The sequence below is a fragment of the Theropithecus gelada genome, chromosome 12 (assembly GCF_003255815.1).
Source record: "Theropithecus gelada isolate Dixy chromosome 12, Tgel_1.0, whole genome shotgun sequence".
Lineage (NCBI taxonomy): Eukaryota > Metazoa > Chordata > Mammalia > Primates > Cercopithecidae > Theropithecus > Theropithecus gelada.
The window spans coordinates 78,366,820-78,394,292 of NC_037680.1; the positions used below are offsets into that span (position 1 = coordinate 78,366,820).

Below are 27,473 nucleotides of genomic sequence, written 5' to 3' on the forward strand. Positions count from 1 at the left end.
TATAAGTCTACACAAGAAACTGCATTTGAAAGTTTATGGCAGCATTATTCACAATAGTCTTAAGTTGGAAATAACTCGATGTCCATCAACTGGTAAAAGAATAAACAAAATGTAGTTTTGGAAAACTATTCAGTCATAAAAAGGAACAAATACTATACATGCCACAATATGGAAAAAACAAAAACATTATGCTAAGTGTAGGAAGCCACATAGAGGAGATTGCATGTATGATTCCATTTATACAAAAGGCCCAGAAAAGGCAAATCTATAGAGTGATTAAGAGTGATTAGTGGTTGGCTGGGATTGGTGGTGGAAATGGAAGTCACTGAATGAGCAGAAGGGCTTTTCTTGGGTGACGGAAATGTTCTGAAACTGGATTGTGGTGGTAGTTTGTACAGCTATGTTGACTAAAAATCACTGAAATGTGCACTTGAAAGGGATGAATTTTATGGATATATAAATCAGCTATTTTTAAAGTCAAAAAAATTAGTAAAAGAATTTATTAGAGAGAAAAAGAAGAAAGCTAGTTTCCAACCTTTCCACTAAGAGTCCAGTCATCTGAAAATTCTCCCTCATAGATAGTATCATCTTCGGAAAGCAAAACCCCATTTCCCTATAAGAAGAAAACAAGAGAAAAATTACAACACATAAAATAGAGTAACTTAAGAGTGCACGCAGTCATATCCCCAAAGCCTTATGGAATCTTAAAAGAAGGAAAATAGTACTAAGAGGTAGAAACTAATCAAAAGATGACTTAAAAAGTTAGAGACAAAGGAGCTTTAACAAGTTAGTAATAACTACATGCAAATATTCCACTCACCATCATTTTATTAAGGTGAAAGTTGCCCTCATAGTATAATCCAAACTGGGTAACCACCACACCATTCCCTTGACACACATCATCTTGCCACATTCCCATATACTTTTCCCCCCTGCACAGAAATAAAAAGAAAAGAAAAAGCACTGAAGACAAGGATAAAGTAGGGAAAAGACAATTATCACATGGGAGATCCCAGGCATCAACCCTAGGCTGGTATAGATTCCATTTTTCTAGTTAAAGTAGTTAACTTTGTCTCCTCAAATATGGGACAAGGTGAGAGCAAAAGACATCTCACTCAGTAATGTTCTCTGAGGAATTTAATATTGTGGTCTATCTGACACAGATCTGTAGATACCCCAGGTAGTTACTTGATAACTTTAAAATATATAATTTTTAAAAAGAAGGCCTAGAATTCAACTCTAAATAATTTCATTTAAAATGTAATAAGCAGAATAAAACCTATGCACAGGTTTTTCTTACACAAAAGTTTGCTAACTTAAAAAGAAAGAGGCTGGGTGCGGTGGCTCATGCCTATAATCCCAGCACTTTGGGAGGCAAAGGCAGGTGGAACACTTGAGGCCAGGAGTTCGAGACCAGCCTGGACAATATGGCAAAACCCCATCTCTACCAAAAATACAAAAAATTAACTGGGTGTGGTGGTGTGTGGCTGTGGTCCCAGCTACTTGGTAGACTGAGGTAGGAGGATCCCTTGAACCCAGGAGGCAGACATTGCAGTGAGCTGAGATCGCACCACTCCAGCCTGGGTGACAGAGTGAGACCCTATCTCAAAAAATAAAAAAAAATAAATAAAAGGGTTTGTCATAAAAGAAGGTTTATTTTTCACCTACTCAAACTCAAAGAAATCTTACTAATCTCCATGAAAAAGACAAAATAAGTATAAACTGCTTGTTAAATAATCATGGTACTTAATCATTTGCTTAAACTGTGAGAAAAGAAGGAGAACACTGTACCTAGTGATATCATCAAAGACACCATATCCTGCTTTCTTATCCGTTACCCACTGGCCAATGAACATACTAGGAGAAGAGGACGTCAATTTCCCACTTCGTAGAAGGCCATGACCATGACGCATATTATCTTGGAAACAACCCTCAAACACTTCACCAGAAGCATAGCTGTGGTTGGAAAGAATGGATAATTACCACATGCACATTGAATTCTGATGCTCATTTTTACAAAGTTTAGAAAATCCAAAACCATACTCAGTCTCACTGGTAGCTATAATTATTTGTTTATATGATTATTTTTCACCAATTAAAAAAACCTTGTTTTTGAATGATTAAAGTTAAAAAGTTAAAGACACCATGGGTGGTATTTTGCATTAACATGGAAAAAAATGTGTTTTTAGTCTCTTATGGGAAAATGAAATAATGAGTTTTTTGTAAGAGGGAAGAATAAAGGTTTTGTCCATTAGAATCAGGTAAATAAAAATAAGATAAATTTATAGATAAGACATATAGGAGTCTCTATGAGAAAATTATGGTTTATAAGGTATATAAAATTTAGATAAGAACTAAATTTAATAATCCAGTATTTTCATCCTGTGATAGATGAGGGGTTGACCTTTAAAAGAAGATCACAGAGAGTTTCAATTTTATTTACTCCTCTAAATTTTATCTATAAGACTAAGCAAAACTTAAACCTTGGAAATTTTGACTATGCAAACATTCAGGTTTACATGGTTATATGAAAAACCAACATCAGTCCAACAGCCTTTCCAATGTCATTACCTGTAGACTCCTTGACCGCACATTTTTCCTTCTTTCCAATGGCCCACATAATGGTCTTCTTTGTTAATTGCCTTGTTTGGGATTCTGTATTCTCCATACCTGCCACGAAAAAGAAAAAATAACAAAAGAATATGCATTTATGACATATTCACCTTTTGTATGTGTATCGTGGTAAACATTTTAACAAGGAAGACAGAGAAAACATTCACCTGTAGGAGGAAAGGGTTAAAACAGCATCTTGGTTTAAGGTGAATCTATAACCTAAGCTGTTTGGCAAGAGGAGTGGGACATCAGCCCCACTACACTAAGATATGGTGTTTTAATACAAGTCCGGTGAAAAACAGAAGACCTGTGTCCTTCGCCTATCTCTGTCACTAATTACCTGCACCACCATGGGGTAAGCCCAGGTATCCAGCTCCTTTATTTAGATAATAAGAGGGGCAACTCAGCGGGTAAATGAGATGATCTAAAGTCCTTCTCATTCTAACAATCTATTAAAAAGAGACTTTAACACATCACAAGAATTTACATGATCACACAGACACACAAAATCACCTACCCAACATTTTTTATACACTAAAATAAATTACTTCCTTAACATTATACAAAATACTGTCACAAACTAATCATGTAAATACATTTCTAGTGTTAGAAAACATGATAAATTTATTTTAAAAAGTCATTAGAACATCATTAGGATAATAGAGCACTGGGAAATTTTCTCTTTTAACATACCGCAGAAATTAAAGATGACTTAAAACAACGGAAAGGAAAATTTTTCTATGTCCTTTGTGTAAAGGGGGACTACTGTCTCAATAGTCCTACCATTAACATTACCAGAGTTCTCAGTCTTCACAACTGAGAAATTATCGAAAACACAGCCCCATTTTAACAGATGGAAGGCTGTGTAATTTGAGGTCACACAGCTATCAAGGAAAATGACCCAGTCTAGGTAAATCAGAGGCTGTATCCCTCACTCCTGGCTCTCTTCATGATCATACATGTGCATTTCTGAAAAATAACAACAAAAATCTACTTTTGTTTGAAAAGCAGCTCTGCATATAAAATAACATAATTTATGACTTTACTGAACTTGAATTTACTATCATATTTTACACAATTTTCTTACCCATCTTCCAAGCCATTCCTGAACATGCCAGAATACATCTTTCCATCAGGCCACTTCAAAACCCCTCTGGAATGCGTAAGCAAAGAATAATGCATGTCAACTAATATTTCAGGTAATCAATACTTTTTCTATCATGTGATGATCATCCTCACCCCAGGTATAAATCTTCAACATTTTCACCTGCCATGAGGCTTCCCTGAAAGCCAGCGTCCATCATAGGTGGCATCCTTTAGGCGAGGATCTTTGTAGAAAGTATATTTGGCACTGCGTGAAATGGGTGGTTCCTGTCTCTGAACACTGCTACCACTTCCATAAGCGGGAAGATCAGACATCCCTCTCAAAGCCTGATCTACAGCTTGGCTTATAGCTCGCAGCCACTTTGTCTAGGAGCAAAAAGTAATGTCAATAAGCTTAAGGCAACAATTCATCAAGCATTCCTTTACACCCTGTTAGTTTTCTTTGGTGTGAATAAATTATTTGCGTCCCATGCTTTTCCTGTTAATAGAGTAATATTGACTGGCTCTTGGATTTCTCTGCTATATGTTTAAAATTGAGTCACATTAAAAAAAAAAACAAAACCAAGAACCTATAGTTTTGGCTTAATGAAGATTTATCAGAAGAACTGTACATCATTAGTCAAGCAAGAACAATTTATATTTCTTCTTTATTACATAAGAGGCAGAAAAAGCCAGGGTGAAGATTGAAAGAAAATACCATAATGGACTAACCTTTTCCTGGGGTGTAGATGAAATGAGAGTGAACTGCTCCTCAGGTGTGGTTATCTTTAAGCCATTCCTAAAACGTTCACAAGGACAAATACCAGTAGGTTTAACAACCTGTCGTTACAGTATCAATCCTCAAATTTGAAAAGCAACCTCTTTATTTCAAGAGGAGCAGAAGTCAATTAATGTAAACGCTTGTTTGGTTTTGGGTCCCACCATGGTGGAAAGAACAAAGAATTCTCTGCTCTGTGTTGAACGATGGGGATGTGTGCAATGAAGATGCCTTTTCATCACCTGATCGTGACTTGCCATGATCTTTGCAACAGGCCATTTTATTATCAATAGACTACTTTACTGTCTAATGTGCTGGGAGGTGGGTCTCGTTATGCAGAATGGGGAGACTGTCTCCCAAGTCCTCCTGAGCCTTTTTTCACATTTAAGGAAGCAACCTGGGTAACAGACTTGGACGGGGTAGAGTGGGGAGGGGGGACACACTTACACACCACCAGCTTCTTCAGACAGTGGCTCTGCCCACAGCGTGGCCAGAGGGAAAACATGGTGTGTGGAGAACTGAAACAGAGAACATGGAGGCACTTTTATGAAAGCCCATGTAGACCTTGGGGTCTCTGCCCATATCCCCTTCATGTCATTAACCCACATGGGCCCTGCAGTCGCTGCTGCACAACCCCTTGAAATAGTTAAGTCCATGCAGGTGCCACCAATTCTGCCACATTGTCCCCATAACACAGCTAACCCAAAGGGCCTTGCCATCTCTGCTGCAGGGCCCCTTTCACATGGCTGACACTCATTCTCAAGCTGGAAACTTCAGAAGTTCTCTGAAATCCAGTGCATACACAAATCCATGCTGTAGCTGAACAGTCTCTTTTAGTCAACAGTTTCAGTAAACTCACACTAGTTTTGAACATAAACTGATAGTATAGTTAAAAAGGATAGGATTCCACCTTTCAGGGATTCTTTTAAGGTGAGGAATCCAGCCTACCTGGGCATGGACCAGTGCATCATTAAAGAGAATGAACCAATTCACAGAAAACCTCCCAGCATGCTGCAGAGACAGGGCTCGGTTACTGCTCTCACACAGCAGTCGACGCTCTGGCTTCCTCAAGGAGTCCTGGAATTAAAGACAAATATAATACTAAGTGAAACAATCAAAATCATTTTAACATGCAAAGAGAAAATAAAAGAGACACAAATCACGTTTAAGGGAATTTGGTGGTCATAGCTTAGCGTGGTGTAAAAACTAAATTTATATGGGATCTAACCACTTCACAAAATCAGAGCTCAAAGGAGATTAAAAAGAAGACAAAAACAAACTAAAGGTGAGTAAGTCTTCAGAGAGGATTTCTAGAAATGAGAGAAGGTATTTAGAGTACCCATTGGTATGGTCCTTAGACATTTTAGGAAAGGGGTCATTAAAATGTTATTGCCATAAACAAGTGAGGAACAGAGAAAGTGATATCAATTGTTATTGAAACAGTTGCTGTTTGCTAGGGTAACAAATGACAATTGGCACGGCTTACCGTCATTTTTCCGGGGAAGGTCTTCCAGAAGCCCAGTGTGTATTCTGCTTCCTTCCTCTTCCTGCCGAGATGGAGAGCAAGACACTCATAACAAGAACTGGAATCCTGCAGTTTCTGATATTCTGGAGATGCCTACAGGGCAAAAATTAAAGAGGAAAAAAAAAGAACATAAAATCATTATCCAGAATCTGTAGCCTCAGTCTGCTTTAGATATATAGCATTAAATGTAGGGGAAAATTTGGCCCAAGAGCATAAGTAGCACATTGCAGGAGACTGGGAAAAGGAGATTGGTTTTAGAAAAATTCTACTACATAAAAATACATATGAAATAGGGGAATAATTTAGGGGAGAGAGACAAAACCCGGCAGTTACTGAGGAGAGCAGCAGAGACCCCAGGATAGGGCAGTTCTCAAATGTTTTGGTCTCGGGATCCCTTTATTTTTCTTATGTGGACTGTATCTATTAATATTTACCATATTAGAACATAAAATTAAGAAATGTCAAAAGCTTTTATTAATTCACTTACAAAACTTTTTTAGTGGCAGGGCTCGGTGGCTCACGCCTATAATCTCAGCACTTCGGGAGGCCGAGGTGGGCGGATCATGAGGTCAGGGGATCAAGACCATCCTGGCTAACAGTGAAACTCTGTTTCTAATAAAAATACAAAAAATTAGCCGGGCGTGCTGGCGGGCACCTGTAGTCCCAGCTACTCGGGAGGCTGAGGCAGGAGAATGGCGTGAACCCAGGAGGCGAGCTTGCAGTGAGCTGAGATGCGCACTCCAGCCTGGGCAACAGAGCAAGACTCCGTCTCAAAAAAAAAAAGTTTTTAGTGAGAAAAGTGGCAATGGTCCACATTTTTTCTAATCTCTTTATTATCGGGCTTTAAAAATGACAGCTGGACTTTTATATCAGCTTCTGCATTTACTGTGTTATATGTTGTTTGGTTAAAACCTATGAAGAAAATCTGGTCTTATAAAGGTATATATCTGGAATAGAGAGAAGCATTTTAATAGCCATTTCAAATGAATGTGGATATTTTCCTTTGATACTACATTAAAACTTGCTAAGTGGTAGATTCTTAAAGAGAGCTGCAATGTGGAATTTAAAACCACAGCCATGAGCTTTTTGTACACTGAGATGTTAAAATCCAGGGGTTCATCGCGCTCTTTGAATGGGTCTTTTACCATCTATGACTTTGTACCATCTATGATTGTGGATTGGACATATAGAAAATACTGGTTGACTGAATTATGCAGATTTTCCAAATGTTGACATCTTTCTTCTACAACATCAAAAATCACAGGATCATAGAACCACCAATCTCATGAGATAAAGTCCTAAGTATCAGGAAACTGTCACACTCACAGTGGTAGATTCATCTCTAACATTCTAATTTTTGCTTAAAAGTTGAGATTTTATGATTGGCAACAAATACTATCATTTGTTCCCTTTGAAATGACAGGTTCATTTACTCATTTCTGAGAAAATATCTGCCAATATCCAAATCTGAAAAATCAGTTTATCTGTCAATTGTCCTTTCAAGTTGAAAGAAAAAAAAAAAGCAACCCATTTATTTCAACAGGAGCTCTCAACTCAACAATCACAATCATGCTTTTTCTTGAAAAACCACCACACTTCAGCATGCAGCAGAACTGCTTTACATGTACTTTGCATGTCACCACACGTAATAGGACATTCTTAAGTGAAATTGTATTTTAACTGCAAGTGCATGGCAATGAAGAATGCAATGACTACTAGTATAGTCTGGTGCCACTGCCTTGATTCCTACCAAGGAGCCAGCAGTTTTACCCACCTTAACTTCTGCACTATCAAGGTAAATGACAACACAGTGGAAAAGGCAAATATCTTAGTACTGTCATGAAAATAGTTTTGACCTTGTGAACCTCTTGAAATGATCTTTGGAAGCCCCAGGGGTCTGCAAACCAAGCTTTGAGAACCAACTACTGGGATGGGTGTAACTGCTATGCCATGTAGTGAGGGAGCAGAAGGTAAGATCGAAGAATGATCTCTCACATTCATGAGTTTACTTGCCACAATTGTGAGAGTCACTCATTTTCATTTTTTCCATTCACTTAAGAAACATTTAATGAGTATCTACCACATATGAAACATTCTGCTAGAATGCTAGGGAAAAAAAATAAGGCATGATCTTTGTACCATAATTAGGCAGACAAGATAGAAAAATGTACCAGAATAATGCAGTGGTTTTGTTAACAGGTTATATACCATAAAAGACAATCTAGAAAAGTAGGTTAAGAGAACAGATTCTGGAACCAGAGCCTGGATATGAATTGTAGCTCTGCCAGTTCTCAGCTGTGTCTCAATTCTCTCATCTGCAAAAGGCTGATGATGAAATAGGTATAATAATAATGCCTACTTCACCGAGTTGATGTGGGGATTAAATGAATACATATAACTTGCTTAGAACAGTGCCTGGCATATGGAATTCATTCAATAAATGTTAAGTATTATTATTATTTTTATATGGAGACATTTAAAAAATACATATATGTGTACACACACACGATGTCAAAGGTGTGCCTTAGACTTACTCAATTATAATGTATAGTGATGGAATACAGGCAGGTTCGTTTTGAAAAAGCTTCCACAGTTGATTTTGACCCCCTGTGATGAGGATAAGGGCCACTGATATAACATGAGAAGTGAATAATGGAAAGTGTTAGCAAAATAGAGTAAATAATCCTTCAGAGATGGACAGGGGAAAGAGAACCAACAGAGTCAAAGAGGGCTTTATTTTCATGATAAAATGACTTTTGTCCCAGAATGAGGATGGGAGTGGGAGTGTTTCAGGAAGGAAATATAAAGCACATGAAAGCTACATCCAGGAAAACTGAACTCTCACTCTGAACAATTCTAAGCTGATCTGGTAGGAAACTTTTTTGTTGATTGAGGCCATATTGGGGTGAAAGCTGTATCTCAATGGGATATTTGATAGGTCAAACCTTCACAGCTAAAGCTAGATCAGTTTAAAGATCTTGTAGGTCTTTTCTTTAGTCTAGTTTTAAAGTCAAAATCAGACTAAAGAAAAGACCTACAAGATCACAGTAGGCTCAACTGTAGAAAGCCTACATCAATCAGTTCCTGGGTCACTCTGAGGGGTGAAATCTGTTTAGATCAAGAGACAGACCCGGAGATTAAGAAGATTCTAAACCTATAAGGGGCCAGTATGTTGGCTCATGCCTGTAATCCCAGCACTTTGGGAGGCCGAGGCAGGCCAATCACTTGAGGTCAGGAGTTCGAGGCCAGCCTGGCCAACATGGTGAAACCCCATCTCTACTAAAAATACAAAAACAAAAAAAAAGTAGCCAGTGTCATGGCACATACCTGTAATCTCAGCTACTCAGGAGGCTGAGGCATGAGAATTACTTGAACCTGGGAGGTGGAGGTTGCAGTGAGCCAAGATTGCGCCACTGTACTCCAGCCCCAGTGACAGAACGAGACTCTGTCTCAAAAACAAACAAACTAACTAACAACAACAAAAAAACCTATAAGGGACTTTGGAGTCATTATAATTTATCTAGAGCCTTTCAGGGTAGAAACAAAATGAAACCACACATTTCGATGGTATTTGAAAGGTGAATGTCTCAGGACCAGCTTTAACATACATCTATATCCTAGTGTGGTGCTAACTTCCTAGGGTTCCACCTAACTAGTTTTATATAGGAGTGGACTAGTTAACATTTGAGAAAATCCTGTAACACTGATTCCTCTCAGCATTTGCTAAGGTAACCTAAACACCTGGTATAAAGTCTAGCATGAATCCAGGCCAGTTAACACCCCTGCCTTACAGGTGTGTGCCCTTATACAGAAAACCAGGGCTTTGAAGAGCTCTGTTTAACTCATAGTCAGCATGCATCCAATAAATTTTGACAACTACTGAGTGAGTAACATCTCATAGAGTCTCAACTTTAGACAAAGTTTCATAAAATGAATACAGTTTATTCATCTTGATAAGGTCCTAAAAGGAAACTGAATCCACAGAAAACTCAATTTATCTACAGTCATACTTTCCTCTATCATTTCCCTGAAGAAAATTAAATTTAATTAGACACATGTAAATATTAAATTACTGGAGTTCCAGATCTTGTGGTGGCATAATCCATATAAACAACTATGATCCTTGGCTTTCCAAATGCCCAAAGAGGTATACATGGGAGCTTACCACTTCAAAACAAGTAGCAAGCTTTAGCAAAACTTTTGCATAATTATGAAGTCGTCTGATTGGCAAGAAAAACAAAGTATTCAGTATTTCCATCAACTGAGTGTTTTCATCATTCACTTCTGATAAATCTTGCAACAGCTCTTGGTTTTTATTTAGGAAATCACTAGAGGTAGAGGAAAACAAAATTAGTTAATCCTTTTTGAATTGGTAATATGCATGATATTAAATAAAACATTTCACTAGAAAGTACCTTTCAGAATGCACATTTTTAGCTGCTATGAAAGTAGAAATACAATGAAATAAGCCAGATATAATTAAAAGAATTTCCCTATCTATAAGATAGGATTTTTTAAGTATAAAAAGTAGCAAATGGTAGCAATACAAATGGTTAATCACAGGCTTCTGCCTATGTTCCAGGAAATGAATCATGCATCCCACAATTTAAGGTGAATAATCAGAGACCAGCTGACACCATTACCTGTTAATTTCAAAGCCAAAAGTCACAGCAATAAATGGCAAGACTAATTGCTCTAGGCAGCTGTGCTAAATAGAAACACTGGAAGAAAAGCGAAGCTCCTTGCTCCAACAGAATTAGTGTGGATATTAAAACACTTCTAATTTCTTCTTTTTTCCTTCAATTATGAGTTTATTATAGGAAAGTAATAAAAAGCTGAAAGAACTAGTATTACAGTTAACAAGAAACAATAAAGATGATTATATGTGATGATTTCAATGCTGATATCTTCAAAAGCATTTCAAACTGAAGCCAAAAATTAGTTTTTAATATTCAGTTTTTTATAAATTCATCGTTAAAATTTTATTCCAAATTTTAATGCTGATCAATAACCCATTAAGGCTTAGCTCACCAAACCAAAATACTTAATGGTAAAGCAGTAAGAGTTGGTGAGCTGGGTGCAGTGGTTCATACCTGTAATCCCAGCACTTTGGGATGCCAAGGTGGGTGGATAGCTTGAGCCCAGGAGTTTGAGACCAGCCTGAGCAACATAACGAACCCCTGTCTCTACAAAAAATACAAAAATTAGCCAGGCATGGAAGTGTGCACCTGTAGTCCCAGCTACTCAGGCGGCTGAGGCAGGAGGATCATTTGAGCACAGGAAGTGGAGGCTGTAGTGAGCCGTGGTTGTGCCACTGCACACCAGCCTGGGTGACCAGCTTGTCTCAACAACAACAACAACAAAAAAGATCTTAGATAGAGTGCCCAGATTTTATTTATGTTTGGCTTGTGCTAATGTTCTTACTTTGTTCTCCATGTTCTACTGCAGAGACCAGCTGAGGACTTACTTAATTCTATACAAGTGTTCTGCTTTGACCTGCTCCTCAGAGGCGGAGGTAAGATATAGTGAACACAAACTCCCTTGGACCGTATTTCTCCTCAATACCCAGTACCCAGTCTACAGTAGACCAGAAATGTTCCAACTCTTGTGAACTCCACTACTTTCCAGGACTCACTCATGTCCTTACCTACAGTCTTCCCCGAAAGAGGACAAGCTACACTCCTAAGAAATCTGAACCAGAAATCATCTCTGATCAGCTTATCTTTTCTAGGGAGTTTTTAATCTAATAGTGGCAATATTACTTTTTCCTTATATGGCAAAGTCTATACTTTTTACTCAGATTTTTAAAATAAAAATATTAAAGGTAGAAACAACCTAAGTGTCCATCAGCAGATGAACTGATTGATAAAATGTAGTAGTGTGTACATATAAGAGAATATTATTCAGCCATAAAACAGAACGAAATTTTGACGTATGCTACAACATGAATGAACCTTAAAAATACTATGCTTAAAGAAATAAGCCAGACACAGAAGGGCAAATAAATACATGATTCGACTCATATAAGGTACCTAGACTAGGCAAACTCATACAGAGAGGAAGTAGAATAGAGGTTACCAGAGCCAGGTAGACAGGGGGAGACAGTATGGGAGGAGTTATTATTTCACATGCACTCAGTTTTTCTTGGGGATAATGAAAAAATAGTGATGTTATACAATACTGTGAATGTATTTGATGCCCCTCAATTGTACACATACTAGTGTACAATTAAGATTAAAATAAATATGACATTACATATATTTTATCACAGTTAAGAAAAAAAACTTGCATAATAATCAAACCACCAGGCAAGCCTGATGTGAGCAGCTGAGTGATAAATCAGATGAATGATAAGTGCTTGCACATCATCATCCAAGATCCACTAACAGCCATGTGGGCACCCTAGCTGTGCTCTAGACATTCTCAAACTCTCCTCTGAAAATGAAATCTTTAAGGTAATTTTAACTATTGACTTTGTAAATAGAAATGGGAAAAAGTTGTCAGTGCTGCCTTTAACTATGTAAAACCCAGGCTCTGGGCATGGTGCTGTGCAAAAGGCAAGAGGCTTTCAACTTATGTCATCTCATTTTCCTGTTCTAACAAGGTCAGTTCTTCGGTACTGTGAATCTGACTCAGAAATACTAGAGGAAGGTCAACAGCAGCAGAATAAGGAACCAGGGTCAGTAATTGCTGTAGCCCTTCAGGAAGCCCAGAAGCTTTCCATTTAAATTGTCACAAGTCTTCATCTATCTTTAGCATCTTCCTGTAATTAAACTTGTTTTTCTTTAAGCATTACTATTTGAAAAATAACTATTGCATTTTCTCTCTGCTCCATTTAATTATAGGTTTGGGTACAACCCCATTTTCTCCTATTTTCTTTGGCTATGATTCAGCATTTCACCAACATTATAGGTTAACTAAGCTATTTTAGTCATTATAATAATGAGATTTAAAATAATAAATATAAAATCAGTAATTACAAATCTAAACTTGTCAAAACCAGAAGTTCTCAAATGTAAACAACAACAATAACAACAAACAATAAGTCCATCCATTTGCTCCTTATAAGAAATATACCAAAACAATGTAGACAGGCTGAAAGTAAAAGAATGGAAAATGGTGATGTATTAAGATCAAGAATTTTAAAGTTACTACACAAGGTTAAAGACATATTCTTGAACCTGTCATTTTAAAAAATAAAGGTCAAACTCCTATATTTTGGAAATCAACAAGCGTGTGAGTCCAAGGATTCATAATGGAAGTTAGAAAAATACATCCAAAAATATTTAGAACTGAATGACTATAAAAACAAAACATATCAAGACTTGTAAGATTCAGCTAAAGCAACAATTAGAGGGAAATTTGTAGCCTTAGATGGCTACATTAGAAAAATTTTAAATTTGAAAAATGAATGAACCAAGTGCTAAACTCGAAGTTGTAAGAAGTTAACAGGTAAACAAAAAGAAAGAAGGAAATAAAAAACAGAAATTAATGAAATTTTTTAAAAGGGAAAGAAATGATTCTCTAATTTTTGAAAAAATTAATTAAAAAAGTAGTAAACTGCTGACAAGACTGATAAAGATAAAAAAGATAAAAGGCCCAAAAATCGTAAGAATGAAAAATAGGGGGTACAGCTACAGTTATTCTGGTGTAATCATCTTAAGACTATGGTAGGAACATTATGCCAATAAACTTTAAAACACGGGTGCAATGAACAATTTTCCAGAGAAATATAAATAACAAAAGCCATAAAAAGAAATAAAGACCTGAAAATACCTATTCATTAAATCAGTAAAAACTCCCTACAGCAAATGTCCCCATGAAGCCCAGATTATTTTTACAGATGAATTTTACTAAATCTTCAAAGTACAAATAATTCCTACTTCATATAAACTATGAACTTCCAGGAAACAGAAAAGGAGAAAAAGCTCCTCCATATCTGTGAGTTCCAAATCTGTGGATTCAACAACCTCAGACCAAAAATATTTCATAAAAAAATTATGTCTCTACCACTTTTTTGTCATTAATTCCTAAACAATACCATATAACAACAATTTATATAGCATTTATATTTTATTAGATGTTATAAGTAATCTAGAGATGATTTAACATATATGAAAGGATGTGCACAGGTTATATGCAAATACTAAGCCATTTTATATCAGGGACTCGAACATCCTTGAATTTTGGTTTCCTTTGGGAGGTCCTGGACTCAATCCCTCATGGGTACTAAGAGACAACTGTATAAGCAAATTTATTTCAGCAATGTATTAAAAAATTAATACATAGATTACTGAATTTTGGAATTTGGAAACGCAAAGATATTTAACATTATAAAAATCGCTTCCTCTACAACTTTTAGAAATAGGGGCTTTTTAACCCTATAAATTGTATCTACCAAAAACCTAAAGTAATCATTTTTAATAGTGAAATATTAAAAGTATTCCCATTAAAACTAGAAATGAGATGAGATGGTTAGCATTCCTTCTATCAGGATAAAAGATCAAAAGCAAACACGGGGCTGGGCGTGGTGGCTCACACCTGTAAGCCTGGTACTTTTGGAGGCCAAGATGGGTGAATCACTTGAGGTCAGGAGTTCGAGACCAGTTTGGCCAACATGGTGAAACTCCGTCTCTACTAAAAATACAAAAATTAGCTGGGTGTGGTGGTGCACACCTGTAGTCCCAGCTACTCGGGAGGCTGAGGCAGGAGAATTGCTTGAACCCAGGAGGCAGATGTTGCAGTGAGCCAAGATTGTGCCACTGCACTCCAGCCTGGATGACAGAGCGAGACCCTGACTCAAAAAAAAAAAAAAAAAAAAAAAGCATACATGGTAAAACATTAACGTCTGCTAAATCTGGGTGGTGAGTACATATTTAAAGTATTTTCTATTAAAATACAGAATTTTTGGCCTGGCACAGTGGTGCATGCCTGTAATCCCAGCACTTTGGGAGGCCGAGACAGGAGAACCACTTGAGCCCAGGAGTTCCTAACCAGCCTGGGTAACACAGTGAGACCCTATCTCTTCTATTTTAAAAAGAAAAAAAAAGTTAAATACAGATTTTTTTAAAACCTTGGCTTTGTTGCTGGGTCAACACTTGTTGAGAAACTATCCGTTTGGGATTATTGCCTTGTGTAAGGAGCTTTTAAATTATTTACCCAGAAGCTAAATGCAAATACTTTCTATCTGCGCAAACACTTTTTTCTGTGTATCACCACATACATTATTTGTTCCTCTCCAGTGAAAGAGAACATTACCATTTTTCAGATGAGAAAACACTAGGCCTACTGAAGTAAAGAGAGCTGTCCAAAGTCTCAGGGATAGCACAGAAGGACCCAGAACCTGAGCCTATTCATTCAGTGCTTTTTCAATGGCATACTACTTACAATGACAACCAGCGGTTAATAGTACCTGTCCTTTGTAAGACTTACTTCAAGTTTATATTTTGATTTGTTTGGTAAAATGATGAAGTCAAAGCTTTCCCTGGGCACTTGAAAACACAGAGCACTATAAAACATGATCTTTGGTTGAGAGAACAACTGGAAGGTGTGGGTTTGCTTACATGGCAGGCTTAGCAAGAAGCTGGAATCCTCCCATAACCAGGAAATTTGTAATAGATGTGCAATACCTTGAGCAGAAAAGAAAACACATGTACGTTAGCTGAAATGTAAATTAGTTCTTCAGTTTCCAAACACATACCTGGAATAGATAATTCTTGATTATTTCACCAACGAATTTCAGAAGTTTTGTGATGTCAACATTTGTGAAGGGCAGGTTGTGTAATAATTACAATAATGGAGGTAAAGGGAGGGGTAGGGGAATTCCAGCTTAGTAAAGATGGTAATATAAGGCTGGTCACATTGGCTCACACCTGTAATCCCAGCACTTTGGGAGGCTAAGGCGGGAGGATCGCTTGAGCCTAGGAGTTTGAGATCAGCCTGGGCAGCATGGGGAAACCTGACTCTACAAAAAAATAGAAAAATTAGTTAGGCATGGTGGCACATGCCTGTAGTCTCAACTACTTGAGAGGCTGAGGTGGGAGGATCCATTGAGCCTGGGAGGTTGAGGCTGCAGTGAGCTGTGATTCCAACATTGCACAGCCTGGGCGACAGGGTAAGACTCTGTCTCCAAAAAAAAAAAAAAAAAGATGGTAATAGAAAAGGAAATTTTAAAAACACCTAAAGCTATGCAGAAAATGCAGTAATTTACTTGGTATCTACCAAGCAATATCTATTACGTGGTAACTTAATAAACACACTTGAGAAAACATAATTAAAATAGTTGAATTTTGAATGAAAATTTTCTCTAATCTTCACTTCAGGTTTCCCAATTAAGAAATGACAGTGAAGGCCGGGGGCGGTGTCTCACTCCTGTAATCTCAGCACTGTGGGAGGCCGAGGCAGGTGAATTACCTGAGGTCAGGAGTTTGAGACCAGCCTGGCCAACATGGTGAAACCCTGCCTCTACTAAAACTACAAAAAGTAGCTGGGCGCGGTGGCAGGCGCCTGTAATCCCTGCTACTTGGGAGGCTGAGGCAGGAGAATCACTTGAACCTAGGAGGCGGAGGTTGTGGTGAGCCAAGACCGTGCCATTGCACTCCAGCCTGGGCAACAAGAGTGAAACTCCAGCTCAAAAAAAAAAAAGAAAAAAGAAAGAAAGAAATGACAGTTAAGGTAAGAAAATATGTTAAAAGTGGTTGAGTCAGTGTTAGAGAATGTTGATTAAATATTGATATACTGCTAAAGAACAAGTCTAGTTATACTGCTTTGAGCCTTGTACATTTCTTGTACACACCTGGGCTGGCAAAGGGAATCAACTGACTTTGAGGAAGAAGGGAAACTCCTACTAAAATTAGCCTACAGTACCGTACAATTAAATATGGTTATAATGGTTAATTTTATGTGATGTGTATTTTATCACAATTAAAAATAATTTTGGCCAGGCACAGTGGCTCACACTTGCAATCCTAGCACTTTGGGAGGCTGAGGCAGGAGGATAACTTACACCCAGGAGTTTGAGACCAGCTTGGACAACATAGTGAGACCCCTGTCTCTACAAAATATAAAAAAAATTAGCTGGACATGCTGGCATGCACCTGTAGTCCCAGCTTCTTGGGAGGCTGAGGTGGGAGAATCACTTGAGCCTGGGAGGTCAAGGCTGCAGTGAGCTGTAATGGTGCCACTGCACTCCAGGCTTCAATAACTTTAAAATTATTATAAAAATAATTTTAAAGATTCATACGTAAACCCAAATATTTTACTTGCCCCATCTATAGAAATAAAACGTTATATTAAAAAAAAGCCCAAAATATCTAAACAAAAGCATTTTTAAGCATAAGGCCTAAAGTACCAGAGAAGAAAAAGAAGTGAAGTAGAAGTATTATGAGATGAATTCCAGTCAAAAAATGAAAATTATACCAGTAAAAGCTGGAATCACAAAAACAACAAAATCTAGTTTTAAAAAAGAAAACTAGTAGTAAGTTCTATTATTTTTATTTTTCATTTCTGAAAGATGATGTGTTAAAAGACTCAAACCAGGATATTTCCTCTTAGACAACAGCTTCAAATATTTTCAATTTTGCTTAGAATTAAAATAGCATCCAACTATCTGCGCATATTACATAGGTTGGAAAGGAAATACACTAAGAAGATAAACAGTGGTTAGTTCTGGTGGTAGGATTATGGGTGATACTTGATTATCTTTATTTGTGCAGTTTTCAGTAATAGACACATGTTATTTATGTTATAAATAATCAAAACACCAACAAAACATGAACTCCGTGAGGGCTGGTGCTTTTTGCAGGCCCCATGCTGTGCTGCTGTGGGCTTGGAGCTCCCCGCAAATGCCTGGCACTGAGTGGGCACTCAGTGTTTGCTGGATGGTTGAGGTGTGAATGAATAGAGAACAAAACCTATACATACTTCAGATCAAAGCATAACCTAACATACATTAAAATAACACTTAAATTATGCCTCACATCATCATATCAAAATACAAGTTAAGAAAAGGTAAGAAACATTTTAAGTTACATTTTCAAGTACACTTGGGATATTTTACTTGAAAAACATGCAAAGAACCTTGAATAACTATTCTAGGTTTTATTAAGAAAAAACATCTTCGAGTTAAAAATAGTTGGATCTTTTAAAACTTCCATTTACACAAAAGTAAAAAGCAGACATCAGAACAGCTCCATACTTACAGTCAGCAGTTGGTCTTAAAATAATTTGTTTAGTTACTAATTGCTTCAAGTTTTAGTACAATTTAGTTAAGTAAACAAAATTGTTTCCTAAAGAACCACTTATAATAGTACATTTTATGTAAATTATGCTATCACTCTGCTAGAATATAGAAGAAAACATGATAATTCATTTTTTAAACCTTTTTTTTCACTTAGAGAAGACTAAATTTTAGCAATCCAGAACTATAGTTGGCTTAAGATTAAAATAACTGCTTTGCAATTTCTATTACCTTATATCACTCTCCCTAATCTAGTCTCTTCTGATTAAGGAGCTGTTCTCCTTGGCAGAATAACCCTGCAGAGATTGAACATGACACGGGACTGGATACTTGCTCTGTATAACTATCCAAGAAGAGACTTGCATGCTTCAGGATGACCAAACTCCTGGCTTCCTTTACCCCATGAAGGAAGCTGCTCAGTGAGGCTCCATGCTGACCAATGAGGTAACACAGCTTGCTGAATCGGCTAGCCACCTCCTGCAACAGCTGGACTGTAGTTGTAGTGCCCAAATTTTCTATAACAAAATAATGATGATGATGACAACAACATAAACTGAAAACCGATCACTTTATTACGATCATATGATTATGATTATGAATTCCTCTAAGACTACTTAACCTGTTGCCATGTGCTCTCAACTAAGGAACCCAAATGATTACAGTATTAAAGCAACCTCAAAGATCACAGTATCCAGTACTTTGAGGAACTTGTTAAAAACACATTCACAGGAACCTTATAGATTCCAGGATGGCTTTTTCTGTTAAAAAGACTCTCCAGGTGATTTTAAAGATGAGCCAAATTTGAGAACCATTGAGCTAATGCAACTCTCTGGTTATTTTGAAGATAAGTAATCTGAAGCCAAGAGAAGGGAAGTCAATTATCTAATTTAAGTCACTGATTAATGACAGTCAGGAATTAAACTCACTTGGGGTGTTATATCTTTGTTAAGATTTTCAGCTTTTTTGTTCTGACTTCTGCTCCACTTGCCTCTTTGACAAGCCCAACCGATCAGTGCAGAAAAGGCAATCCAAACATTGGACTGCCGAGGATGCTCTGAATTTCAGAGAGGGCACCAGGATATTATTTGCTTTTTGCCTGTCTAAAAGTCTTCATTTCCAGCACTTCTTTCCAAGCAATTAGGAAACTAGACTGGGAAGACCAACAAAGAAATCAGCAACCAGGACAGGAGAGAGGCAGATTTAACTTTCCTTTCAGAGCAATCCAGGAAGCTTCCAGCTTAGATTGCTTCCTTTCCCTTGGCAAAGTCCTGGAGTGTTCAGCCTACCTAGAGGAGGGGAATTTATAGAACAGAGACTCCACAACACTTAAAAGGCAGAAGGTAATAAAAACAAAAACACAAATGCAGACAGTCCTCAGCTTACAAAGGGATTATATTCACAAAGACTGTAAATTAGTTGTTTGAAAAGATGTTTTTCCACTAGAAACAATGGGCAGGCCGGGCATGGTGGCTCACACCTGTAATCCCAGCACTTTGGGAGGCCAATGCAGGCAGATCACTTGAGGCCAGGAGTTCAAGACCAGCCTGGGAAACAGGGCAAAACCCCGTCTCTACTAAAAATACAAAAATTAGCAAGTGTGGTGGTGCACACCTGTAGTCCCAGCTACTCAGGTGGCTGAGGCACAAGAATCGCTTGAACCCAAGAGGCGAAGGTTGTAGTGAGCCAAGATTATGCCACTGCACTCCAGCCTGGGTGACAGAGCAAGACTCTTCTCAAAAAAAAAAAAAAGAAAGAAAAGAAAAGAAACAATGGGCTGACCTGCACAAGAAAGACAATGTCCTCAACGTGGCAAAAGTGATGTATTGAGTATTAGCCTGAATTCTGGATCAACACAGCGGGCAAGGAGTGCAGGAGAGAGAAAGAGAAAGAAAACTTCCTCTCTGTTTTCTGACTGTAGGGCCAAGCCCAGAAAAAAAATTTGAAATAGGAAAAGTTTATCTGCAACAGTTCCCTCAACTTCCATTCTGCATTCCTTTCTATTCTCCCAGAAACCCCAGGTACCCAGTATATCTGGACAGGGGCATCCCATCTAGTACTACTGTAACCCATTCCCTCTGTATTACCCCCTCACTTCCAATCTCTTTGTAGCTGGGCATAGCTAAGAAAAAGAATCAGATTTAATCAACTCATGCTGAGGGATAAGATCTTTTTTCCCCCCGAGATGGAGTGTTGCTCTGTCACCCACGCTGGATGGCAGTGGTACGATTTTGGGTCACTGCAACCTCCACGTTCTGGATTCAAGCAATTCTCCTACCTCAGCCTCCTGAGTAGCTGGGATTACAGGCGCCCGCCACTGTGCCTGGCTAATTTTTGAATTTTTAGTAGAGATGGGGTTTCACCATGTTGGCCAGGCTGGCCTCAAACTCCTGACCTTGTGATCTGCCCTCCTCAGCCTCCCAGAGTGCTGGGATTACAGGTGTGAGCCACCATGCCCAGCTGGATAAGATCTTTAACACTCTTATAGTTATCCACAATTTTAAGAGACTACTTGTAAATCCAAATAAATCTCTACTTGATATAATTCTAAGAACTATAATGAGGAAAACAAAAAATTCAGATAGTATACTGGAAGATCTCTTAGGACCAGCAGGGGCAGAAGTGTTGTTTGGAAGTCTAACTTTATGTAGGGTCAACTTCCCCAAAGTTGTTTTTGCTCCTCTGCCATGAATATCCTAAAAGTTCCATTTTTCTACTTCTGCAAGCCGAGGGAGCTCTGGGAGTGGCAGGACAGGGCAGGGGCAGTGAGGCTATTGACAAATTGGAAACAGTTTATAAATTGTTGACTACCTGTGTACACACACACACAAAAAGACAGTGGATAGAAAGAAGTAAACCATAAACTAACAGGTTTTCATTATTTGTGATATAGGAAGAAGAGATAAAGACCTGATGATTTAGTGGTGGGAGAGAGGGGGTTGCAACTTACCTAAACTGAGAAGAGGCCTGAGAATCTGAGATTTGATATCACTTAGTTTTGAATAGAATCGTCTTTCTGTAGTAGCTAACTCGTGGAGACTGGCAATATACCCCATAATGTTTTTATCCACCAAGGCTAGATAGCTATCTTTTCCTGCTGTCACTCTGCTTATATATCCAAGCTGAAACAGAGGAAAATAAAAGGATTAAATATAACATATAATTATGTTAGTAATTTGGTATACCGAAGCTGGCTTATATCAGCTGACAAGAGCTAACTTAAATATTCAGAAAATTTGCAAGCAAGTAATTAAACCATTGGCAGCTTGAAAATTGGCCACAGTGAAAATCTGCAAGTACTACAGACTAGGGTTTTATTTGGCGGGGTGGGGGGTGGGGGGTTGCTTCTTTTTTTTTAGAGCTGGTTCATCAGTGCATCATTGTTATATATGCATATCTGGATCTATACATAACTATATACACCTACTTTCAATTATCTCCAAGATACCTTTCATTTCACATTACAAGTGTTTGGAAACAGACACCCTGGATATATAAAGATCCAAATGATAGGGATATATGTCTCAGGACCCCGTTCCGAGTAAAATAAGATTAACGAGATCAGGGAGAATCTCTATGCTATATATTAAAATATCTAGGATTCAAAAATTAACCTGCCTTTTGTACAATGAAACGAGATTTTCTTAAAAAGGGACTTTTTGTCATTTACCCAAGATACCACTGTATAAAAAACATTCCATGTCTTTATTCACATATCCCATTAAATCAGGCAGGCAAGTTACAGACCCAATGCACTATTAACATCCCATGGTAACCAAAGACACACACGAGAGCTCTTCATTCCTTTCATCGGCCCATTTGATCCTTTATCTAGACTGTGAAATCATTCATGGGGAATGTAACGCCAGGACCAGCAACTACAGACACATCTTGGCCAATGTTGCCTTTAATTTTTAAATATTTTTTTGTTTTGGTAGAGACAGGGTCTTGCTATGTTGCCCAGGCTGGTCTTGAACTCCTGGCCTCAAGTGATCCTGCAGTCTCAGCCTCCCAAAGTTCTGTGATTATAGGGATGAGCCATTGTACTCAGTCCCAGTGTTACCTTTAGCAAGAAAGATCTTGTTCCCACGCATTCGTAACTTACTAGCTAGAAAAACAAACACAAAGACTAAAAAAATAAAATTAAATTAAAAAGTCAATATGCTATTTTACTCAATAAAAATAAGAAACCCTAGAATATACTAGTTTTGGGGGTTAATTTCCCTGCAACATGTCACTTTATGGGGAAAAGGAAACCTAGAAATAAGCCAATGGTTTCAGTTTATGAAAAAGAAGAAAGGAAAACAGAGTAGGAAAGCAGATCAAATGAAAAGGGGATAAACAGTAGGTAAACAGTAGGAAATAAAATTAAGGCCAAGCAAGGTGGCTCAGGCCTGTAATCCCAGCACTTCCGGAGGCTGAGACAGGCAGATCACTTGAGGTCAGGAGTTCAAGACCAGCCTGGGCAACATGGTGAAACGCTGTCTCTACTAAAAATACAAAAATTAGCTGGGCATGGTGGTGGGCGCCTGTAATCTCAGCTACTTGGGAGGCTGAGGCAGGAGAATTACTTGAACCCAGGAGGCAGAGGTTGCAATGGGCCAAGACTGCGTCACTGCACTCCAGCCTGGGCAACAGAGCAAGACTCGGTCTCAAAAAATAAATTAATTAAATTAGAGGCAGAGAAGTGAAGCAGGGGAAAACAGAACACTGCTGGTTGTCTGTCGGGTCTCTCACGGTCTGCCATGAGCCTATCTCAGGCTCTTGCATTGTTACTTCCCACTTACAGTTAGAAATTCAACTACTCTATTTCTGTTCTGATTCACCTCGAGGGTTCTATGGCTGCAGTCAGGAAACTTCACAGTAAAATGTACTTTCCAATATTCCTACATGAGGGTGTTAATTCAACAAATGTTTATAAAGTATGTACTATGAGGCTACAGCAGTGAATGAGATAGCCTAAAATCCCTACCCTTCTGAATCTTACATTACAGTAAGGAGGACAGACAATAGACAAAATAATTAATTATATAGTGTGTTCGATGGTGATAGGCCCTCTGGAGAGAATAAGGAGAGAAAAGATAAGGAATGAAGGGGGATTAAAAGGAGTTTGCAATTTTAAATAAGGTAGTTAGAGATGCTTACTAATAATTACGCATACATACAAATAAAAACAAAAAAGACTTCTCATGTGTTACTGAATGTGGGCCTTAGGATCCAATTCCTGTTCACCTTACTACAGGAGAGAAGTACTGGAGTCTTAGAACCACTGTGATTCTCTGGAAGGTTGTCACCTTCTGTAGGGTCCTGTCGGCCACTGTAATACAACCCAGGCTGGAAGTCTTCTGTATCCACTAAAAACAGGGAATAATCCTGGCCTGCGGCTACGCTCCAGACTCCATTTTCACTGCTTATCTGCAACGACAGAAAGACAGTGTCTGTCTAAGATAAAGGCAATCAGAGAGAACTTCAGATCCACAGAAACTGAAAAGTTAGGTTGCTTAAATAAGCATGGTGCAAAGTCAGTCATATCTGAGAGCAAACTCACCCAGCAACTTGCCCAATCAAATGCAGAGCAGCAGGTGCAGGAGTAAGACGGAATCCCTTGTTCAGCTTTTAAATTTAGAACTGTTTTTATAAAAATCTGAAAAATTGGAATTTAAAAAGGAAAAACCACTCATCTAATTTTTTATTGTTACTTTTGGAAGTCTGCACAGACTGTATTATAATGAAGAGACCCAGAAACTTCCAGAGCCCTACTCTAGAAGTGACAATTAGGACATACCTTTGTCTTTCCACATTTGGCTGTGTGCACAAAAATAGAGGTAAAAGAAAATCAAATAAGGCTAAATTCTATTCTGGCCAACTACACTCTTGGGAGAAAATTCAGTTTTCCCACTTGGAACTCTACTGGTCCTATGTGACTTTACTGTGCCTACTCCCAGGATGTTAAAACAGGCAGAGCCCCTGACAAGCCCATCTACAGGGATACCTTAGACCAGTGGTTCTGAGTGGTCTTTGCAGCAGCAGCAGCAGCCATCACCTGGGAACATGTTAGAAACACAAATTCCCAGGCCCCAGAGCTACTGGGGGAAGGGGAATGGGGAATAGAGTCCAGCACTCTGTTTTTTTGTTTTTGTTTTTTTGAAATGGAGTCTCGCTCTTTCACCCAAGCTGGAGTACAGTGGTGTGATCTCAGCTCACTGCAAGCTCTGCCTCCTGAGTTCACGCCATTCTCCTGCCTCAGCCTCCCGAGTAGCTGGGACTACAGGTGCCCACCACCACGCCCGGCTAATATTTGTATTTTTAGTAGAGACAGGGTTTCACCGTATTAGCCAGGATGGTCTCGATCTCCTGACCTCCTGATCCGCCTGCCTCGGCCTCCCAAGGTGCTGGGATTACAGGCGTGAGCCATCGCACCCAGCCCAGCACTCTGTTTTAACAAGCACTCCACAGGTGATTCTGATGTATGCAAAAGTTTGAGAACCACTGCCTTTAAATCAATAATTTTTAAACCTTGGGATTCCACAAAGTGATTCAGTAGCCACCACGCAAAGGCAGGTGCCAGGGCTCCAGGCCCCTACTCCATCCTTAACCAAAGTAGTTCCTTATTTGTGGGCTTTATGTATGGGATTCCACATAAGATTTCATTTGGAGAAAGTGCGTTACTGCAAAAACTACTGCCCCTGGTATTGATGGAACGTACCTCAAAATAATAAGAGCTATTTATGATAAACCCACAGCCAATATCATACTGAATGGGCAAAAACTGGAAAAATTCCCTTTGAAAACTGGCACAAGACAGGGATGCCCTCTCTCACCACTCCTATTCAACATAGTGTTGGAAGTTCTGGCTAGGGCAATCGGGCAAGAGAAAGAAATCAAGGGTATTCAGTTAGGAAAAGAAGTCAAATTGTCTCTCTTTGCAGATGACATGATTGTATATTTAGAAAACCCCATTGTCTCGGCCCAAAATCTCCTTAAGCTGATAAGCAACTTCAGCAAAGTCTCAGGATACAAAATTAATGTGCAAAAATCACAAGCATTCTTATACACCAGTAACAGACAAACAGAGAGCCAAATCAGGAATGAACTTCCATTCACAATTGCTTCAAAGAGAATAAAATACCTAGGAATCCAACTTACAAGGGATGTAAAGGACCTCTTCAAGGAGAACTACAAACCACTGCTCAGTGAAATAAAAGAGGACACAAACAAATGGAAGAACATACCATGCTCATGGATAGGAAGAATCAATATCGTGAAAATGGCCATACTGCCCAAGGTTATTTATAGATTCAATGCCATCCCCATCAAGCTACCAATGAGTTTCTTCACAGAATTGGAAAAAACTGCTTTAAAGTTCATATGGAACCAAAAAAGAGCCTGCATCTCCAAGACAATCCTAAGTCAAAAGAACAAAGCTGGAGGCATCACGCTACCTGACTTCAAACTATACTACAAGGCTACAGTAACCAAAACAGCATGGTACTGGTACCAAAACAGAGATATAGACCAATGGAACAGAACCGAGTCCTCAGAAATAATACCACACATCTACAGCCATCTGATCTTTGACAAACCTGAGAGAAACAAGAAATGGGGAAAGGATTCCCTATTTAATAAATGGTGCTGGGAAAATTGGCTAGCCATAAGTAGAAAGCTGAAACTGGATCCTTTCCTTACTCCTTATACAAAAATTAATTCAAGATGGATTAGAGACTTAAATGTTAGACCTAATACCATAAAAACCCTAGAAGAAAACCTAGGTAGTACCATTCAGGACATAGGCATGGGCAAAGACTTCATGTCTAAAACACCAAAAGCAACGGCAGCAAAAGCCAAAATTGACAAATGGGATCTCATTAAACTAAAAAGCTTCTGCACAGCAAAAGAAACTACCATCAGAGTGAACAGGCAACCTACAGAATGGGAGAAAATTTTTGCAATCTACTCATCTGACAAAGGGTTAATATCCAGAACCTACAAAGAACTCAAACAAATTTACAAGAAAAAAACAAACAACCCCATCAAAAAGTGGGCAAAGGATATGAACAGACATTTCTCAAAAGAAGACATTCATACAGCCAACAGACACATGAAAAAATGCTCATCATCACTGGCCATCAGAGAAATGCAAATCAAAACCACAATGAGATACCATCTCACACCAGTTAGAATGGTGATCATTAAAAAGTCAGGAAACAACAGGTGCTGGAGAGGATGTGAAGAAATAGGAACACTTTTACAGTGTTGGTGGGATTGTAAACGAGTTAAACCATTATGGAAAACAGTATGGCGATTCCTCAAGGATCTAGAACTAGATGTACCATATCACCTAGCCATCCCATTACTGGGTATATATCCAAAGGATTATAAATCATGCTGCTATAAAGACACATGCACACGTATGTTTATTGCGGCACTATTCACAATAGCAAAGACTTGGAATCAACCCAAATGTCCATCAGTGACAGATTGGATTAAGAAAATGTGGCACATATACACCATGGAATACTATGCAGCCATAAAAAAGGATGAGTTTGTGTCCTTTGTAGGGACATGGATGCAGCTGGAAACCATCATTCTTAGCAAACTATCACAAGAACAGAAAACCAAACACCGCATGTTCTCACTCATAGGTGGGAACTGAACAATGAGATCACTTGGACTCGGGAAGGGGAACATCACACACCGGGGCCTATCACAGGGAGGGGGGAGGGGGGAGGGATTGCATTGGGAGTTATACCTGATGTAAATGACGAGTTGATGGGTGCTGATGAGTTGATGGGTGCAGCACAGCAACATGGTACAAGTATACATATGTAACAAACCTGCACGTTATGCACATGTACCCTAGAACTTAAAGTACAATAATAATAAAAAATAAATAAATAAATAAAATTTAAAAAAAATAAATAAAATAAAATTCATTGGGAAAAAAAAAAAAAAAAGAGTATCAGCTTTGGAACCAGAGTATCCTGGATCTAATTTCAGTTCAGGTAATTACTAGCTTTATCTCCTTGAAAATATGATTAACCTGTCTGTGCCTCATTTTCCTTACCTGTAAAATGGGAATAATTATAGTTTATTTTGCAAAATTGTTAAGAAGATTAAATAATGTAATATTTATAAAGAATGTAATATATTGCCTGGCATATAAGTGTTATGCAAATGTTTGTTAAGTAAATAAAAGGAATGATCTAAAAAAAAAAAAAAAAAAAACTACTGCCCCTAAC

General features: G+C 38.3%; 1 protein-coding gene across 2 annotated transcripts in view; it reads right to left on the reverse strand.

Moving 5' to 3' along the window:
- Nucleotides 1–27,473, reverse strand: part of ALS2 (ALS2, alsin Rho guanine nucleotide exchange factor) — an 84,404-nt gene that overhangs the window by 23,173 nt on the left and 33,758 nt on the right. For both annotated transcript variants that reach the window (XM_025405122.1, XM_025405123.1), the window contains exons 9-23: nucleotides 23,467–23,649; nucleotides 21,185–21,356; nucleotides 18,572–18,752; nucleotides 15,563–15,628; nucleotides 10,165–10,327; nucleotides 5,961–6,092; nucleotides 5,423–5,551; nucleotides 4,922–4,992; nucleotides 4,429–4,495; nucleotides 3,881–4,083; nucleotides 3,701–3,766; nucleotides 2,572–2,670; nucleotides 1,792–1,956; nucleotides 821–932; nucleotides 536–613 (exon numbers count right to left, since the gene is read on the reverse strand). In XM_025405122.1, the coding sequence (XP_025260907.1) occupies nucleotides 536–613; nucleotides 821–932; nucleotides 1,792–1,956; nucleotides 2,572–2,670; nucleotides 3,701–3,766; nucleotides 3,881–4,083; nucleotides 4,429–4,495; nucleotides 4,922–4,992; nucleotides 5,423–5,551; nucleotides 5,961–6,092; nucleotides 10,165–10,327; nucleotides 15,563–15,628; nucleotides 18,572–18,752; nucleotides 21,185–21,356; nucleotides 23,467–23,649 (1,887 nt within the window). The remainder of the gene's footprint in view (nucleotides 1–535; nucleotides 614–820; nucleotides 933–1,791; nucleotides 1,957–2,571; nucleotides 2,671–3,700; nucleotides 3,767–3,880; nucleotides 4,084–4,428; nucleotides 4,496–4,921; nucleotides 4,993–5,422; nucleotides 5,552–5,960; nucleotides 6,093–10,164; nucleotides 10,328–15,562; nucleotides 15,629–18,571; nucleotides 18,753–21,184; nucleotides 21,357–23,466; nucleotides 23,650–27,473) is intronic.